The 17,021-nt window shown below is 51.9% G+C and overlaps 5 protein-coding genes and 1 non-coding gene across 6 annotated transcripts; 3 read left to right on the forward strand and 3 right to left on the reverse strand.

The window, feature by feature from the left end:
• Window positions 1–1,121: 1,121 nt before the first annotated feature.
• Window positions 1,122–2,550, reverse strand: NCU05019 (hypothetical protein; the record flags this gene model as incomplete). The annotated part of the gene is made up of 2 exons (XM_951195.1): window positions 1,122–2,221; window positions 2,367–2,550. The coding sequence occupies 2 exons, from the start codon at window positions 2,548–2,550 to the stop codon at window positions 1,122–1,124; spliced, it is 1,284 nt and encodes a 427-aa protein (XP_956288.1).
• Window positions 2,551–5,407: 2,857 nt separating this feature from the next.
• Window positions 5,408–6,461, reverse strand: NCU05018 (hypothetical protein). Its single transcript, XM_951194.2, has one exon. The coding sequence runs from the start codon at window positions 6,393–6,395 to the stop codon at window positions 5,619–5,621; it is 777 nt and encodes a 258-aa protein (XP_956287.2). The 5' UTR covers window positions 6,396–6,461; the 3' UTR covers window positions 5,408–5,618.
• A 399-nt stretch (window positions 6,462–6,860) lies between these two features.
• NCU05017 (hypothetical protein) lies at window positions 6,861–7,535 on the forward strand (the record flags this gene model as incomplete). Its single annotated transcript, XM_951193.1, has 1 exon — window positions 6,861–7,535. One exon carries the CDS (start codon window positions 6,861–6,863, stop codon window positions 7,533–7,535), a length of 675 nt encoding a protein of 224 aa, XP_956286.1.
• A 168-nt stretch (window positions 7,536–7,703) lies between these two features.
• NCU15414 lies at window positions 7,704–7,775 on the reverse strand. The gene has a single exon. It is a non-coding gene; the product is annotated as a tRNA-Trp (tRNA).
• An 831-nt stretch (window positions 7,776–8,606) lies between these two features.
• Window positions 8,607–12,309, forward strand: NCU05016 (hypothetical protein). The gene is made up of 5 exons (XM_951192.2): window positions 8,607–9,077; window positions 9,143–9,889; window positions 9,956–10,013; window positions 10,077–10,531; window positions 10,611–12,309. Exons 2-5 carry the CDS (start codon window positions 9,685–9,687, stop codon window positions 12,059–12,061), a joined length of 2,169 nt encoding a protein of 722 aa, XP_956285.1. The 5' UTR covers window positions 8,607–9,077; window positions 9,143–9,684; the 3' UTR covers window positions 12,062–12,309.
• A 2,027-nt stretch (window positions 12,310–14,336) lies between these two features.
• On the forward strand, window positions 14,337–15,544 carry NCU05015 (hypothetical protein; the record flags this gene model as incomplete). The annotated part of the gene is made up of 2 exons (XM_951191.1): window positions 14,337–14,435; window positions 14,666–15,544. 2 exons carry the CDS (start codon window positions 14,337–14,339, stop codon window positions 15,542–15,544), a joined length of 978 nt encoding a protein of 325 aa, XP_956284.1.
• Window positions 15,545–17,021: the final 1,477 nt, after the last annotated feature.

The following is a 17,021-nucleotide window of genomic DNA, read 5'->3' on the forward strand; positions in this document are numbered from 1 at the left end:
ATCAATGTAACTTCGTGGTGTGTAGCTGTCGTACTTGAGTTGATTGCAAGGCTTTACAAGCAACCCCTAGTACAGGTTCAACTGTGCGACGGGATCTTGCCTGCGCTTGCTAGTAGCTGTACATGGATGTATGCTGTGTGTAGCTCGCTTGGTGTGAAGTAGACCAGACTCATTGAAGCTGGGACTAAACCAGTCGCGAGTAGTATCAAACTTATCTAATGGTTCCATGAAGTTCAAAAGTAACGAAGAAGGCAATACTTGGCAATGGACGATTCGCTACAAATTGGCTATGTCACCATGTGTCGTATTGAAGTGGTAGTCGCGATCTATTCGGTCTCTTTGCGTTGGGGCCCCTTTAAACAACAACGAAGAGGTAAAATCAGTCGCTGGAGGTTACGATGTACTCTTTAGGCAGAGCGGGAAACTGCGTGTTGGAACCTCCAATATATGTTGCCGTGGTACCTCCTCCCCGTCACTTGCAATGCCCTGATGTTCCAGTCCAAAATTCCATGTCGCGACCTCTACTTGTGGTGGAGGGCATTTCACCGGAGCTAAGGTCGGTTCCGAGACGTTGCCCGGAAGGGAATCTGTCAAAGTCACCGACAGATCCGTACCTTCCTTCCCAAACTACATGGATCCCACTTTCTTTTCCTCAAAGGAAAGAACCAACCATGTTCTTTGGAGAAAAGAAAAGAGGTTAGGTAAAGCTTGTCGCAATTCACCTGTGGTATCCTGACCGGACATTGCGACTACCTTTTTATGTGGCTGTTGGTATCGTCCAAGAAGATTGCGGCAAAAAGTACCTGGCCCTAAAAGACACCATGTTTGCGAATTCAAGCCCGAGCAACGGACTCCGAAATTGGCGAATTCTCTGAACCAGAAAAAACATTCCTGGCGCAAGGAAACCTGAAGCTGGAGGGCCTGGTGTTCTTACTCAAAACATAATTTGTACATGTTTACGAGCCTCGAGAGGACAGCTGTGCGGTCGCGACCAATGAGTGTTCATTGACAGCCCGGCAGTCCCTTGGTACTGCTTTTGTTGCCGTTGCTGTCGCTGTTACTGGCCGGGATCGAGGTCGACAGTGTTGGGACCAGGGACCGCGAGATCTACTGGAGAGAGGCTACTGCGGCAACTCGCCAACCTGCTCAGACAGGGGCAGTAGAGGTAAAGACACGGCCGGCTCATCGCACTCGGGCAACTCCCCATTCAAGTCAGCAACGTAGGCGTCAAATTCCTTGCGGGAAACCGGGTACCCGCATCCCCTGGACCAGTTGTTGATATTCCAACAAGCCCAATCGCGGGCAGTCCCTGCCTCGGCGTCCGCCTTCTTATGCAGCCTCCTTGCCTCGCCATCGGCCCTCCTGTGCTGCTCTCGCTTACGGCCACTGTGGCCAGGCACCCAGTGCAGCTCGAGACCGACATCCATGAGAGCAGAAGACGCGGCGCGGTTGACAAAACGCCGCTCGAGTTCCATAGACTGCTCAATTGCAGCCGTGGCAGCCATGCGCAGACCGGCAGTGGTCATGGGGAGCTGGCCGTCTAGCATGAGAAGGGCACCCGTGGAGTCGGTAAAGATCTTGACGGTGACCTTTGTCCGCCGCTGGTTGGACTTGGTCGCTCTCTTCAGCCTCTTGTGCTCCCTTCTCGCCATTCTCCTCTCCTTTCTCTCCGCCCTTTTCTCGCGCAGGCGCTCCTTGGTTCTCTTTGCGTCCCGTTCCTTTATCCTCTCTTTTTTTGCCAGCTTGCGATGTCGCTTGGCCATCTTTCTGACCTGTCTCTCCTCCCTCTCGCTCGCCTTTCTTTCCTCCTTTTGCTCCCTCCTCTTCTTCTCCTCCACCGCCAACCTGGCCTCCAAGCGGTACAGCTCGACCATAGCCACGTGGATTGCAAACGAAAGAGCCAGGGTCTCTGCGCCCGTGATGTTGAGCGCATCGGCTTCGTCTGCCCACACCGGCCAGCCCGCCCACACCTCCACCATGCCGTTGGGTGCGCTCGCCAAGCTGGGGTCATGGCGACGCAACGCTACCCCGGCCCCGGCACAGGTGCCAGTCTGCTTGCGCGGGTCCATGGAGGCGTCGGAGAAGATCACCACTTGGGTGTCTCTGGCCGTGTTGACGTGGGAGCCGGCAGCTTGAGCGGCTTGGAAAGCGAGGGCGTAGGCGCCGCCTTCGTCCTTTTCGTCTTGGACGATGATGCGACCACGGAAGAAACGGGGGTAGTCTGGATAGAGAAAGAGGGTTAGTTCACCTGCCTTTGCGCTCGAGTGAACTGCAAGGTGAAATGAAGCAAGCGACGTGAAACTTTGCCGGAGTATCTACGAACAAAGTGAGAGCAGTTGTTGAAGATCGAACAGGGGAATACTCACTGCCTCTCCTTGCCATCCAGCCTCTGTACCAGGAACTTTCCAGCCTGTTTCTCTCCTGTATCTGCCGTTTGGCCTCCTCCTTGTCATGCTCGTGGCCGACGTTGTGGGTTCCGGCCGCTGCGACGGTGGACTGAGGCTGGGAGGTGGTCTCCGAGAAGACCGCAAAGAGAGCAGCAGTGTCCATTTTGTGATTGCTGGACATTCTAGGTTAGTACCGACACACAATGAAATGGAAGCGAGGAGAATGAGAGATTATTGATACGCGCTTGGAGACTAAGGCACCTACTTCTACGAAGAATTCGAGGCAAGTGTGATTTTGTTAAGCTGTTAATGTTTCAGAAAGTCAGTCTATGTGATCTAGGCTTGCTTAGAAAATTTCCTCCGTCTTGATCTGTCTTTTGTGGCTAGAGAAATGCGTTCTCGATGATATCAAAGGAGATCCGCACTAGACGCGAGGCAGTTGAAGAAGACTCGAAAGAGTTTACAGAAGACGTGAACGAGTTTGGTGGAGGAGTTAATGCCTTACTTTACAGACCGAATGCGTTACTTGCTTGTCTTCGTTTTGGTGGATGGAACGAAAGTTGCAAAGAAAGAGAACGAAGCTCACGAGACGTGGAGGGGTACCTATCGTCTGGTGCAAGCAAAGGGGACGACTGGCTACTTTGCCAGTCTCTGCCAGTGTCAGGGGGGCCCCAAATACCTTTGCCGGCTCACGGGCTGGCAAACTGTGACGAGGACGTGGTCCAGAGGCTGGGATTGTCGGCTGATATCCGATGGAGTCCTCGCTGGACTCGGGTGCTTGACGGCGGGAGGGCAAACTGGAGCTCCCGGGCGCGCAGGGGTCTAGGACGCATCCGATTCTGTTTCCTGATCTTCAACATTTATTCTGCTAGCCTGGATTTGCATCTGTACTGGGGGATCCCCTTTTCAGAACCCTTCTCGTGGTATTCAGAGTCAGCTTAGTAGCCCAGCTATTAAGCATCTTCCCTGTGTATCTGACTGTCTCTGAGTAAGGTAGAGCAGGTCTGAAGCTGCTTTACAGTACTTCCATTTTATCACCACCCCCGATCTCTACATGGACACCGGACTGCCTGGCATAACTGAACGACCATGAACGCAACGAACCCTTAACCACCGTCGCCGTTCTCTCTACGTCCCCAACACTGTGTTATCCTCCCTTTGATCGAAGGTTCTCTCTTCGAATTTTGCAGCAGTCAACTCGCTCCCTCAACTGACTCTCGAGTGGCAGCTTTCCTCGATGACTTCAGTCCAGTCACCGCGTCAACCTAGCCTCTCTTCGACGAGATTTGCGACGGATCACAAGGAGCCAGCCCATACAACTGCTTGGAAAGCTTCGCCTGATCGGAACCAACCGTCCCCACGCCCATAGGTACCTACATCTATCGCGGCTGGTCACCACCATGGCTCACCGGATCGGTGTGCCTATTCAGAACTTGACCGAGCGCGACGGATTCACTTCTCGATTGAGTCTTCGATCCGGCGCAGTTAAGCCCGCTCAAGCATCGCTACAAGTCATTGCCAAACAACAAGTCTCTCGATAAGCTCCACAAGGAAACATTGTACAAAACCACCGGAGATCGTCATTCTCCTCCAAACTGGGGCCGCCAACGCTACTGGCCTTAACAGTGACCTTGGCCTTGCCAGCCATCTGGTGCTTGGCCACATAAATAGAGGTACGCAAATGCTTTCCAAAAACGTTTGTCGCAAGGCATCAAGAAGTCCAGAGTCAACAAAGCAACGAGAGAGATGTCTTTTCGATGCTTTGCGGATGATTGAGGTGCTTTGGGGGCTTGCTTGGACGCTGTGCGCTGGTCTCAAAGGCAAGAAATCAATCCAACAAACTACACGCCGATGGAAAGAAGCAGTACAAAGATGAGGGAAACGACACTTGGAAGCAAAAAAAAAAAAAAGCAGGCTAAATGAGGGATCACGGCTGGTTGTTCCAGCAGCAAAAACCATAGGGATCCAGAGAAGGCTAGAGGTACTTTGGATGCATTAAGGCCGTTTGACACTTCGTCTCTTTCCCATCTTCACGGACATAGATAGTGTGCTAATGACACTGCCCTACAGGTCTCCTTGCGAGGAAGCAAAGTCCCCGGACAGAAAGCAGAGATGCAGCTCAGCGATTTGAACAAAGAGGGACACTCAACTTATTTCCAACACTCTTTCGACCCAAGCACCAAACGTTTCCAAGTGCTGATTATACGCTTCGGCAGCCGAACTGAACATGAAAGTCTACGCAAAGCCGAAACAAAACAGTCAGTCAAGGAGGCGTTGGTGGACTCATCCTTGCTATGAGCCCCAAGTGTGTCTGCCAAAGTGGTTTCCAATATCAGAATAGAAATAGGGCTGGCATTGTGGTATAGGTTTGCCCATCTTGGGACAATGGCTTGTTATCATGCGAAAAGCAAGCCTTGAAAGGTCCGACAAACATGCCAACAAGGTCCGGGTTTTTGTGGTTGGAAACGCTATTGGTGCTGGTACGATTGCCGGATCAAAGCCAGGGCACGAAGGCAACAGGATCAAGAGTAAGAGTTGAAGGGGGAGGAGGAGGAGGAGGACATAAGGGGGGATGAGCAGAAGAAGAAGGAGGTGGAGAATAGTACCTCTATGGAAGAAGTGGCGGAAGGGGTACTGTAGAGCTCCGGCTGTGGTTCGAGGGGTGCCTTCTTGACCCTCTCGTCCTATTGCAACATCTTAATGCCTGACTGACGATAGGTACCTGCATCAGCTGAGATCTCGGTTAGGCACTCTTTCCTCTTCGAAGCTTCATTTATGGCGCCAGTTGTTCTTTCCTTCGGCCTCCAGTCGCCCTCACACTTACATCCGGACATTTATCCTCGGGTTACTTCTTCCGCCTTTGTTGTATGTCTTCTTCAGTCTTGGCCTGGTAATCCGCCGGCACTAGACCTTGATCAGCTCAAACTCTGGTCTCTTCCGGTCTGCCTTGTCGAAATAAGCTCTTCGCTCTTGCTTTTCTTGCTGATCCTTCCAACCCCCTTCAGCTGACGTGCACTGGTCAAAATAACATTTCTGCATTACTGAACCCTATGACGCACAATGCAGAACTTGTTGATTCCCATTTTTTCCCGTGCGTGGTATGGTTCGCGTGAGTAATGTGGTGGCATCTCTTCGTCAACAAGCAATTGCCACTACCAGTGACCTGATTGATCCTGTACATCTTCCATCAATGGCTTTCCGTATCAAACTGGTTCCTTGGATGCGACAGGTCTACTGTCGAGAAGAATTATTCGCTGCACATGGATTTTCTCTCTCCAACACCAACGTAACCCACATTTTCCCATCCGTCTTCCCATCCTCGCTCCTCTCTCCATCTCGATCTTCATCTCCATTTTTAGGACTGACCGTATAATCCATAGTCCTCCACCCCTCCATAAACCCTCCATGACTCCCTCCAGGTAACCAGTCCGGAGGCAATTCTAGGCACGCTTCTTTGCAAGGAATGCACACACTTATTTCCCTCACCTGCTCAAACAATTTGCTCATGCTCCGTGCAAACGACTGGGCTTCACTCTTTTTCCATACATACACCCCACGATCAAAGTCAAGTTTCAGCCGCTGAATCTTCTCCCGCTCCTCATTTTCAATGAACATGATGGGTGACTCGTCGCCAAGGTCAATTATATCCAGCCCAAAATGGACCCAAATATACCGTTGGTTCCAGCTGCCATCGAAGATGTAGGGCAGGCACCAGATGCGGAAGGCCTTTTGGTAGCCGCCTCGGAAATGAAGCCCTACGTTGCGGGATTCGCGGCAGGTGTGGAGGATCGTTGGTGGTGGCGGAACTGAGGCAAAGGTCCCAAAGACGGTACCAATCATGGACTCGGGTTTGGGAATGGATACCTCTGCCTGTTGTTTCTGGTCGCCGTCGTCGGTAGTGAAAGCGCGGCTATTAAAGTTAATGGTGCGCGGCGAAATGCTTGCTTCCCAGATCTTGAGTCGGAGCTCAAGGGGCAGCCGGGGAAAGGGGTGGAAGGTGGTAGCCATCGTGACGGGACCTTTGGACGACGAGGTGGAGATGCTGTTGATGTCATACGACTCATTGATAATGGCTACAATTATGTGGTTCTGGGAAGAATCCAGGTCCAAGATTCCCACACAAATGGGGAAACCGGTCTGCTTATATACCCCGCTCAGTCGTAGCCAACCACACTGTCACTTCGTACGTGGCATAGAAGGTACTTGTAGATAGGTCGGTACTATGTGCTCTACCCAGGACTGACGTATCATGTGTCGCTGACATAAGCGTGCACAACTTAGGCACCAGCCATTCTTACATGTGGCGGTCGATAGGTAGGTAGTACAGACCTGGAAGTCATCTCACCAAACCACAACAGCTCCTCAGTGCCAAAGCGACATCACATGTGCGCAGCCAGCCAAGCCAAGCCAAAAGCAAAAGATCACTTTCTCACTGCAGTCCATCAAGAACATTCCATCCTACCTCTACTAACCATGTCTCCGGCCACTACCACCACCACCTTCCACCCCTTCCCTCTTCTCCCTTTTGAACTCCGCCTCCAGATATGGAAATCAAGCATCACCCCCCGCACCGTCTCACTCCGCGTCGGCACAATCTGGCGTCCCTATAATAGGGAAGCCACCTATAGCCTACTCTCATCTAGTACGACAGCCGCGCCCGCGCTCCTTCATACATGCCACGAATCCCGCGAGGTCGGGCTAAAGGCATACACGCAAGCCTTTTCGGAATGGGACACGGACCGGGTGAATCTTTGGCGGTATCCGGAGCCACCGCGGCCGGCCAGGTATCTCTGGGTGAACTTTGATTTGGACATGGTTGACATTGGCGGGTGGTTGGGGATCCAGTTTGTGGCCAAATACACGAGGCACATCAGGCGGTTAAGGATGGAGTGCAATAGGACGAGCACGGTGGGCAGACAGGAGTTTAGGTTGTGGAGGGGCCGGCTGCAAACGGGGCTGTTTGAGAGGTTGAGGGAGATTGAGAATGCAGTTCGTGATGATGCGTGGTTTCCCGAGAGCTGGAGGGGGGATGGGGCGTTTGTGGAGGGGTGGAGGTTGGAGGTGCGGAATTGGGAGGATGGGAGGGGGTATACTTTGCTGATGGAGAAGATGATGAGTGGTGGTGATGATGATGCGAATCGTGGGTGAGTAGGTAGGGAGGGATAAGAATTGGGGCGAAGTTTGGAGCTGGAGGGATTCACTGTAGTTTTTTCAGGCAGAAGAAGGGAAAGAGCAAAAAGAAACAAAAAAAAAAGATGGGAAGAAAAAGGATGATGTCCGGTCCAAAAAAGAACAAAAAATTGATGCTCGAAGCTTTGACCCCAACCCGATTTGAACGGATAACCTTTCGATCTGGAGTCGAACGCGCTACCGTTGCGCCATAGGGCCTTGTTGAAAATAAATGCTAGGGCCGGCTCTTATTAGCTCAGCCGCAAGCAGGAGCGGTATGCTTCGTTCCGCGTTGGCTGTTGTTGGTACCATATGGCTCCGAACAAGTGAACCTCACCACATCTTGGCGTGATTCTGACCACGGTCACATAGCGAACACGAGCTCACAAAAACGACTTGCGACAACCGCCGTGGCTTTGCGCCATCCCACGTTGAGCCTTTCAGCAGCACTCAGTTCAGTGATTCAGGCTTGATTCAACGGTTGATCATACCTTTGTGGTTGTGACAAGTACGTAGGTGGCCCTCGCTTGGAAAACATTTCATCATGAGTCTTTGGCCTGGGGAGTTGGGGCTGAAATTCGATAGTTCAAACTGATTTCGGACGACGGAGGCCATTGCGTCCGGGGTAAGTACTAGTACCTCTAGCGGCCACGGAAAGCGCCTTTTCCGTCCTTTCATGTTAGGTCTCCCGCCGCAGCCACTGCATGGCGGAAATGAAAAAGTGGCGGCATCAAGCCATCGGTCAACGCTCCTTCCTTCCACGGACAGCCAGGAAGAGGCGTCACGTTTGTAAAGATGCGGGCAATGAATGGGGAAGAAGGAACCACAGATGCCCGCATGCATTGAAGTTGCCCGGTTGCCAAGTGGGTAGTAACACTGCAGGTACGTACCTGCTTCCGGGCAGTCTTTAGCGCTGCAGCCACTGTAACGGTCGGCACCGCAAAGAGCACTGAAGAGCGGTTGGCCAGTGCGCTGTAGCAATTTGGTGTTTCAGTTCCCCGTCCGTCTTGTTTGCTCCCCGCATTTTGTCAGTCGTTCGTCCGACGTCAACTTCCTCCTCCCATCCCGTCTTTGAACTTCAATTTCTAGATTCTCCATCCTTCCATCGCAACCTTCAACCCAAATCTTAGTTCTTTGCAACCCGCCCCGGCCAGTTCAGTTCGGAAAATTTGATCTCAGAATTGCGCTCGGACATCATCGTACACTACAGAACCCACGAGGCCTCTTTCAATAGTGCCGTTTCTGATGACAGGCCTCCGAACGGATCCACGATGTGACGACGAGGGACCATTCTAGACCTCATCCTCTTACCCCACCCTTCTATCCTTCTTCGGCGTGTCAGCTATGAACTAGCTCGTGGCTTTCCCAGACAGATTATCAATCCCTGGGCTGAGGCTGATGTCGGCAACATGGTCTCCACCGCAAGCACATCACTGACGATCCCCACGTGCGACTGGCAACTAGTCTGTCTTGGTTGACGACATCATCACTCCAAGTGATGTCCTGAAGGCTGAGATGGAAGTATGTACAAACCCGTGTGCTAGCTCCAAGCTGATATCACAAACTAACGAAGCAAATTGTCCTAGGATAACCGCCGGGCGCAACACATCCTTCTTCCTTCAGCTCCGATCAGGGCAGCATTGGCATCGCATATCATGCCATTTTGGGCTCCATGAAGAACTTGTTACGCAACGGCCATGATTATGCCTCGCCGAGCACAACAAGACTAATGGGCTTCTGTCATGGATCGACCAGCCTACCTCGTTGTGATTGCAGTCGATAGTCGCCTTCGCTTGCGTGATGGACCAGCCACTCAACGAAGGTGCGGACGCCACAATATCTGGTCTTCACATATCGACTCTCACGGAGATGCCGTGATGCCAGACTGAGGAGAGCCATCGGCTCATGGCCATACGAGGATGGAGTGCTGGTCTACAGGAAGCGTTTGGTGAAGGTACCGAATATGGATGGAACCATGAGCCGTTGAAGTCAGTAATGCCATGTATAAAACCCTCATCCCATCCTCGCATCAACACAATCCATCATCATCACCATCACCACAATCACAACACCAATTGACAACACTCTCCAACACTCAAACAGCTTCTATTCTTCATCATTGCCCATCATGTCCAACTTCGACTTTGTCCAAGCTCTCAGGACCTCCAAGGCTCCCGGCGCTTCTTGGAGGCTCCCCACTAGCAAGGACTTGGCCTCAAAGCCTGAGTCCGGGCTGCTCGATGATGATTGCCATCCCAAAGAATCTGTCTTTGATCCGGACAACCGCGAGAAGGTTCATCCCAGTGACTTTGCCAACGGTGGAAAGTATCGATGTAAGTGGCTTCAGATCAAAGCTTGAATCACCTTTCTTGAAATACCATTGCTAACCTCCCCGAAAGCTATCGTCAAGATTTCCATGCGCTACGAGGGAATGAGTGCTGAGGATAACCGCTGGGCGTAAGTACATAGCCACTCGTGTTGCTGACGAGCGGCCTATCGCTAATTACATCTTTCCTCTAGTATCGGCACTGGCTACCTTATCGCCCCCGACACTTTTATCACTGCCGGCCACTGCGTCTTCCACCGTGGCGATGAGGGTCAGGGTTTCGGCCGTCTCACTCACATGAAATGTTTCATCGGATACCACGGGAAAGACTCGGCTAGCGATCCATCCGTACAATTCCGCTCTGCCGCCAAGGTCGTCACGACTTCCAAGTACATCATTGATGGCGATCGCCGCCGTGATGTTGCCTTCATCAAGGTTGACCGGCCCTTTGACGGCAACCTTAACCTTTTCAAGTACCAGGACACACCTCTCAAGGAGAAGACTTTCCTGGGCGTCATCGGGTATCCGGGAGACAAGTCAATGAACAACGAGAAAGGCGCCGAGATGTATGAGCTTGTCGAGCAAGTCGCATTTGACTTGAGTGCCAGCCAAAGAAACATGCTCGAATACCCAATTTCCACGGCCGGAGGTGAGCATTCGTCAGCGTGTTAAATAACGCGAGTTAAACCACTAGGTAGAGAATTGATCTAACATCGTGCCTATCATAGGTCAGTCTGGCGCTCCCGTTCTCAAGTTCAAGTTTAGCGGTAGTCGCGTAGTGCCGGATGCTGTTATTGGCACCCATTGCTACGGCGGATATGGTAACAACTCTGCCAGCGTCATTGGCGGCCAGTATGGTAACGACTACCAGGCGCTCCTAGCCGGTCTCCCGCAAAACGGCAGTCCTTTCGTCACGGAAATAAGCCAGGGTATTCCTGGCGTCCCTTCAAAGGAGCCCGTGAACCCGGTTGACCCCGATGAGGCGGAGGGATTCCTCGATGTCTTGAAGGACATCGGCCGCGTTGTCGCGCCCATCGCCCAACAAGGCCTTTCCTTCGCCTCGCCTTTTCTCGGCCCTCTAGGAGGCCCCGTCTCTGCCATTGGTGGCATTGCCCTCGGCGCGCTAAGCAAAGTTTGTGAGGAATCTGCTTTGGACGAAGACAAGGCGCCATCCTACAAGCTTGAGGATGGTATAGCACAACGTGCTGTCCTAGCCGAAGCCGCACTTCAGACTGTCCTCCGTATGGAGCGCAGCCCAGCCAACAAGCGTATCATGGACAACATGCAAGCCAAGTACAAAGGTAGCCGATTCGACTCGGAGAAGGCCAACAAGCTTGGTACCAAATTGGTTCCTCTACTGTCCCAGGCCGGCCTTCATCTTGCCATCAACGAGAACCTCGCCACTGGCAGGAAGCAAGTCAGTGGCGTAAAGAAGGTCCCCAAGCCCACAGGGCCTGAGGCTGACGGCCTCGATGCCGGCGACCCGAAAATTGCTGGCTTCATCAACGCTGTCACCCAAACGGAGGTCAAGCAATACACAAGTGTGGGCAAGATTGATGATGCCGAATCTGAGTTTTTCGACAACCTCAGTGCTTTCATTGGCAAAGCTTTCCAGGCTACTAAGCCTGCGCTGATTGCCGGTGCTCGGGCTGCTCTTAGCACTGGCCAGAAGCAGTTTGACGATTACCTCTCTAAAAGGTCCGAAACCCCTGAGACCGACCTTCCGGCCCGGCCCAACCCTACTGACAGAAACCGTCCGATAACCGATGCCAGGGCCGCTGGTTTGCTAGCTCACCGTGCCGTTTTGGCCGAATGCGCACTCCAAGCCGTTTTGGAGGCCGACAATGGCGATCTTCAGGAGAGTGTTATCCTCGGTGATGCCGGTTCCGCCGAGCCCGAGTCTTTCTTTGACGGACTGCTCAAGACGGTTCAGATGATGGGCTCGGCTGTGGTCAAGGTTGCTCCCAAGGTTCTGGACGTGGCGTTGCCGATTTTGATGGACACGGTCAAGAGCCATGCTCGCGCCGAGTCCATCTTTGATACTCCTGTGGTTCCTGCTCCTGCTCCGCGCCCCAATGGCGTCAAGGCTGCAAGTGTGGGCTTTGCAAGTATGAACACCGCGAGTGCTAATGGGGGAGAGGGTGAGGGTGGTGGCCGTGACAAGCTCATCTTCATCTAGGGTCACTTTGTTCCGAAAGTTTGAATGAGTTCGAGGTTCTCTTGGGCGCGCGGGGAAGTGTCTGTCAACTTTTGACGGATGGATGGCGGTAATTGTGGAGAATGTCTGGAAGTGCGGAACAAGAATAATATCGTGGCTTAGGCTGGTTCTAAGCATGTTATTTTGATTGTCTTCGGTTATGTTTCTTTTTGTTTTGTTCCTGGTTAGCTATTGCAATATCATTCTTCTAGGCCTAGCACGCATGGTCCCCTTCGTTGCCCTGCTCCTGTGGAGTGGTTGTCCTGCCATGTACTTGACCTTCTGGGATCTTTTGCCCCGCCATTATACCCGGTATCCTTCCATTATGTCATCTGAAACTGCATCTCATGGTCCTAGAATGCGTGTGCGCTAATCTTGAAGTGTGCGGAAGTTTGAATGTCCGATGTGCGGCCACACCGGGATGCAAATTCGTTGAAAGTTCACAGGTTCTGAACTGAAGATTGAACGTCAAATTTCATGTCTCATAGGACGATGCCTGAAATGAACCCTTACCCCGCAGAAATATTACCTGTTTTGGGACAGAACCTGCGCCACTAGGTGTGCAGACAAAGGTGCATTCGATGCAGGTGGTTGGGAATGCCAATGCGTAGGTACATGCATATGACATTTGGCCGGCGCAGGGTACTTTGGCGGCACAGAATTGGACCTGCTGATCGGATGATTGACATGGATGCAATGGTGAATGTTCCAGAAAAGGGTTGATGTGGTGTCGTGCAAAGGACCTCAAGGTTCAAAGTTGGAGAGTTGAGGTGAATGCATTTATGGCAATTGGGACTGTTGAGGTGCTCGATTCGCCTGGGATGAATGGACAAACAGTTGAAAGACACTGAACACCTGAACGGGCGATGTATGGGACAGCAGTGTGAGAGGGGTGGAAGGGGTACTTAGCCAGCGCGAGCTCGTTTGAGATGTGATGGAGTTGGGAACGACAAGACCGAACTCCTTTCATCCATCCATGTCTGGCACCGAGAAAAAAAGGAGCCGCATGCAAACAACACGACTGCATCATCATCAGGATCAGGCTTCTGTTGCTCAATGTTGAGGATGGATCGGTTTGCAATCCTTTCTGGAAGGATTGCGGTCGTTGTTGTGTCTTATGCATCTCAGGTCGAGTTCTGATGTTGATGTGAGCCAGGGGAAGTCTTGGCATTTTAAGAAGCCGAAGGAAGAGCGTGTAGACACTCGACGATATCGCAACCACAAATCATCTTTGTCACTGTTGAAGGCATATAGCCATGGTTTAAATAATGATATATCAGTTTTGTTTTGATCGTGGAGTTTTACTCTTTGGATGGCGCATAAAATGCTGGACTGTTGCGACCCATTTCTGGTTCAGATGCAAACCTTGACGGGGCCGTTTGACACCCGGCCACAAATGGTGAAATGCAGTGCCCTAGACTCGCTATGACGTGCTGTGTAAATGTCTGGTGAATGTTTCTGCCCGGTTTCACGGTGCAGCCGGAGCGGGCTCGTAATGGTCGACCTAAAGCTGGAAGTGAATTGGGTCTCAAGCTGACCGCGCCGCCCAAGGCCACAATCGTCAGCCAAAACAACCAGATATTGCTAGTTTGGACTTCAGGTTGTCAAATCCCCGCACGTAATGCCTAGAAGTCATACCTACTTTTTCCCCGTTGAAACCACCCCGTGCGCGTGCTGTAGCAGTGATCAACCAGATCCGCATCACCACCAACCACCCTGGACTGGATATCTCGAACCACCCGCCTCAATTCTCACCTCCCACCTCACCTTGCCATCACCAACCTTATTGCAAACAAATTTTCTACGAACCTGTCATTCACTGACCCCGTCCCAACATTTCCTGCCACCCTTCCCCACCCAAAATCACTTCGCACATCAAGGTCCCAGCCACAATCATGGTGTTTGCCAGCCCATGACACCTGTCCCCGACACATTGACATTGGTCCAACATCGGTCTGACACTTGTCAGGAATTTCACAGCATCCCGCACCATTTCCCAGAGTATAAGAACCCCCCCAATCTCCCGCCAACTCTTCCTCTTGCATCTTCCTCCCACCAGCACTTTTCCAATTCTCGAACTCGCACCCGCACAACTTTCTTCACAACTTCGCACCTCTTCCGTGCTCGACTCTTCCTTCATCGATCCACACTTGTCATCCATCAACAATCTCAACTTCCTCATCACATCTTCTGTGCTAGGGTCACCACTCGTCCACACTCGACCTTTCCTTTGTCACTTCTTCCCTCGACAGTCAAGATGGCTCCCAAGGTTGATGCCTCCGAGAAGGGTCCATTCACCGCGCGTGAGGTTGACACCCTCGTCATGTCCTTCTTGTGCATGCCCGAAATGCCTGTGGTAGGTCGCGATTTTTTCTTTTTCTGTCTTCCATCATTGTTCATCACCCTCATGGTCATCATCATCATCATCTCTTTCTTCTTCCTCTTCATCATCGCCATCCACTACACCCATCATGCCTCTCCTTCATGCATCCCCACCATGCATCATACTGGTTCACTTCACTCACCCCAACCTCACCTCGTCATCACCACTCTCACCCACATGCAACCAATGCTAACCCCTCCTAGGTCGACTATGTCAAGCTCGCCAACCACCTCGGCATGGCCAACCACCGCAGTGCGTCCAATGCCTGGTCGGCACTCAAGAAGAAGATCTCTGAGCTGAAGCCGGATATCCCGCTCCCGCCCAAGCCCACCAAGGCCAAGGGCAAAGCCGCTGCCAACGGCGCTACTCCCGGCAAGAAGGCCAACGGCAAAGCAAAGCCCGCTGATGATGTCAAGGACGAGCCGGTCTCTGATGCTGAAAGCGACAAGTCTGAACTTTCGAGCGTCAAGAGTGAGGAGATCAAGATTGACGCTTCTGCCGAGAAGGCCGCAGACAAGAAGAAGCCTGCTGTGAGGAAGACTGTCAAGAAGGAGACCAAGATCAAGAAGGAGGAAACCCCCATTGAAGACGACGAAGAGGAGGAGAAGGAGGAGACACCCGTCAAGTCCGAGCAGAGCAGCGACGTTGAGGATGTTGCTGTTTCTATTGAGCAAGAGCACGAGCAACAGCCGGAGCCGGTCATCATCCCCATCACCAAGAAGCGCGGCCGCTCTGCCAAATCCACTGAGAAGGAGGGCCCCGCGGCCAAGAAGCCTCGCACTACCGCCGCTGCTGCCAAGACTACTTCACCCAAGAAGACTGCTGTTCCCCGCGGTAGAGCGGCTCAGGCCAAGGCCAAGGCTGCTGCTGCCAAAGCGGCGGAGGAGACCGCGAGCAAGAAGATCAAGAAGGAGCAGGAGGATAGCGAGATGGAAGATGTCCCCAGTGCCGGTGAGGAGAGCGATGCTGGTGTCAAGGTCAAGACTGAGGTTCGGGAGGATGCTGGTAATAGCAGTGAGATGGAAGCTGCTGAGCAGTTGAAGCGGGAGCAGGAGGAGGATTGTGATGAGGGGGAGATTTGAGAGACTTTCATCTCTTGCAACTCCATGTGGCTTCTGGTCTTGCAGCATCTTGCAGCACCTTGCATCGACATCGGACATTGGCATCAGCATCGGCATGGAAGATTGGTTTTATTTGCTTGAGCGTTGGAATTGGTCATTAACATGGGTCTGGTATCTCCAGTATCGGACGGTCACATGAAAAGCACATCATACCTAGGTAGCGAAGGGTCATCATTTCATGTTCATTTGGCGGCAATGGGGACTGCGGAGGAGGAGGACACACAAAGATGAGAGGAGGATTGACGGCACTCCTGTATCGTTTGTCTCTGGCACTTCCTTGTTTGCCGCGGAGTTTGAAAGTGGAACAGAACAGAAAGGAGCGTGGAGTTGCGGCGGGTCATGTTTTCGTCTCGGTCCATTGCTGATATTCTTCTTACAGTCAGTCAGTCAGTTTTTTCTTTATATCGGTTTTTATGGCTTGAATTTCTAGCTTCGGTTATGATGGCGGATTTGAGGTCTTTATGGCTCGACAGTTGGACGGCGCTTATTGCTGTTGCTGTTGGGCGAGGACAATTAGTTTATTAGCATAACATAGCGCTCAATGAGAGTTCAAGGCACCTAGCCCACACAATGATATGAACTTTGACTTACTGGGTCTTGCCTCTCTTTTCGATCAGAACCAGGACATTTCAAGGCTGGTAGAAAAGGAGTTCAAAGAATGGACAGGCAAGAGTAGGAGAAGAGAGTGGCCAAAAAGTGAAACAAGAGGTGAGGGAAGTTGTAGACTGGCAGGAAATGGAGTACAAAGAGGCGGCGCTTTCCCTAAGAGAGCTGAGACTGGAGGAGGAAGACCCGATGTGTGTCCGGTCGTGATTACCCATTCCCTCCAGTGTGGGAGATGCTCAACAGACAAGAGGCCCTGTCATGCATAAAGACCATTCCCTTGTGAGACTTTCCATGTCCAATGAACCCATTCACTATCATCAAACTTCATCATCATTGGATTCCTTCATCAGTGGATATACGCCATACATCATTTCCATCCATCAACTAGACTAGCTTACAATCACAGGGCCGGCGCCTTCTGAAATTACAGCGATCACAGCACTGCCGTTACAGTATCATTACTGGACCACTGCACTAACACAGCGCCCGTTTCCCCACAAAGGAACCCTTGCCAGACCAGATCGACCAATCGGCTACGCCAGTGATAAGATCCCGGATCCACCTTTTGACGACAGTTCCTCGTTCACGACCCGGATAATCCGACTATATTCGATTCCAATCCGACTGTGTAGGGGCCGTCTAGCCAATAGCAAATCGTAAGCTACTATATCAGCGCCCGCTAAATTTGCTAGCGAGTAACATCGAGTAATATTTCTATATATTAGCAGTAACGATTGAAGTAATTAAGTACATCGCCGTCGCCGTCGCCGTTATTATTTACTATTGTAGTTAGTAAGTATAATATTAAGGGGGGGGTTTTCGTCTAGTATAG

This window comes from Neurospora crassa, linkage group VI (assembly GCF_000182925.2).
Source record: "Neurospora crassa OR74A linkage group VI, whole genome shotgun sequence".
NCBI lineage: Eukaryota > Fungi > Ascomycota > Sordariomycetes > Sordariales > Sordariaceae > Neurospora > Neurospora crassa.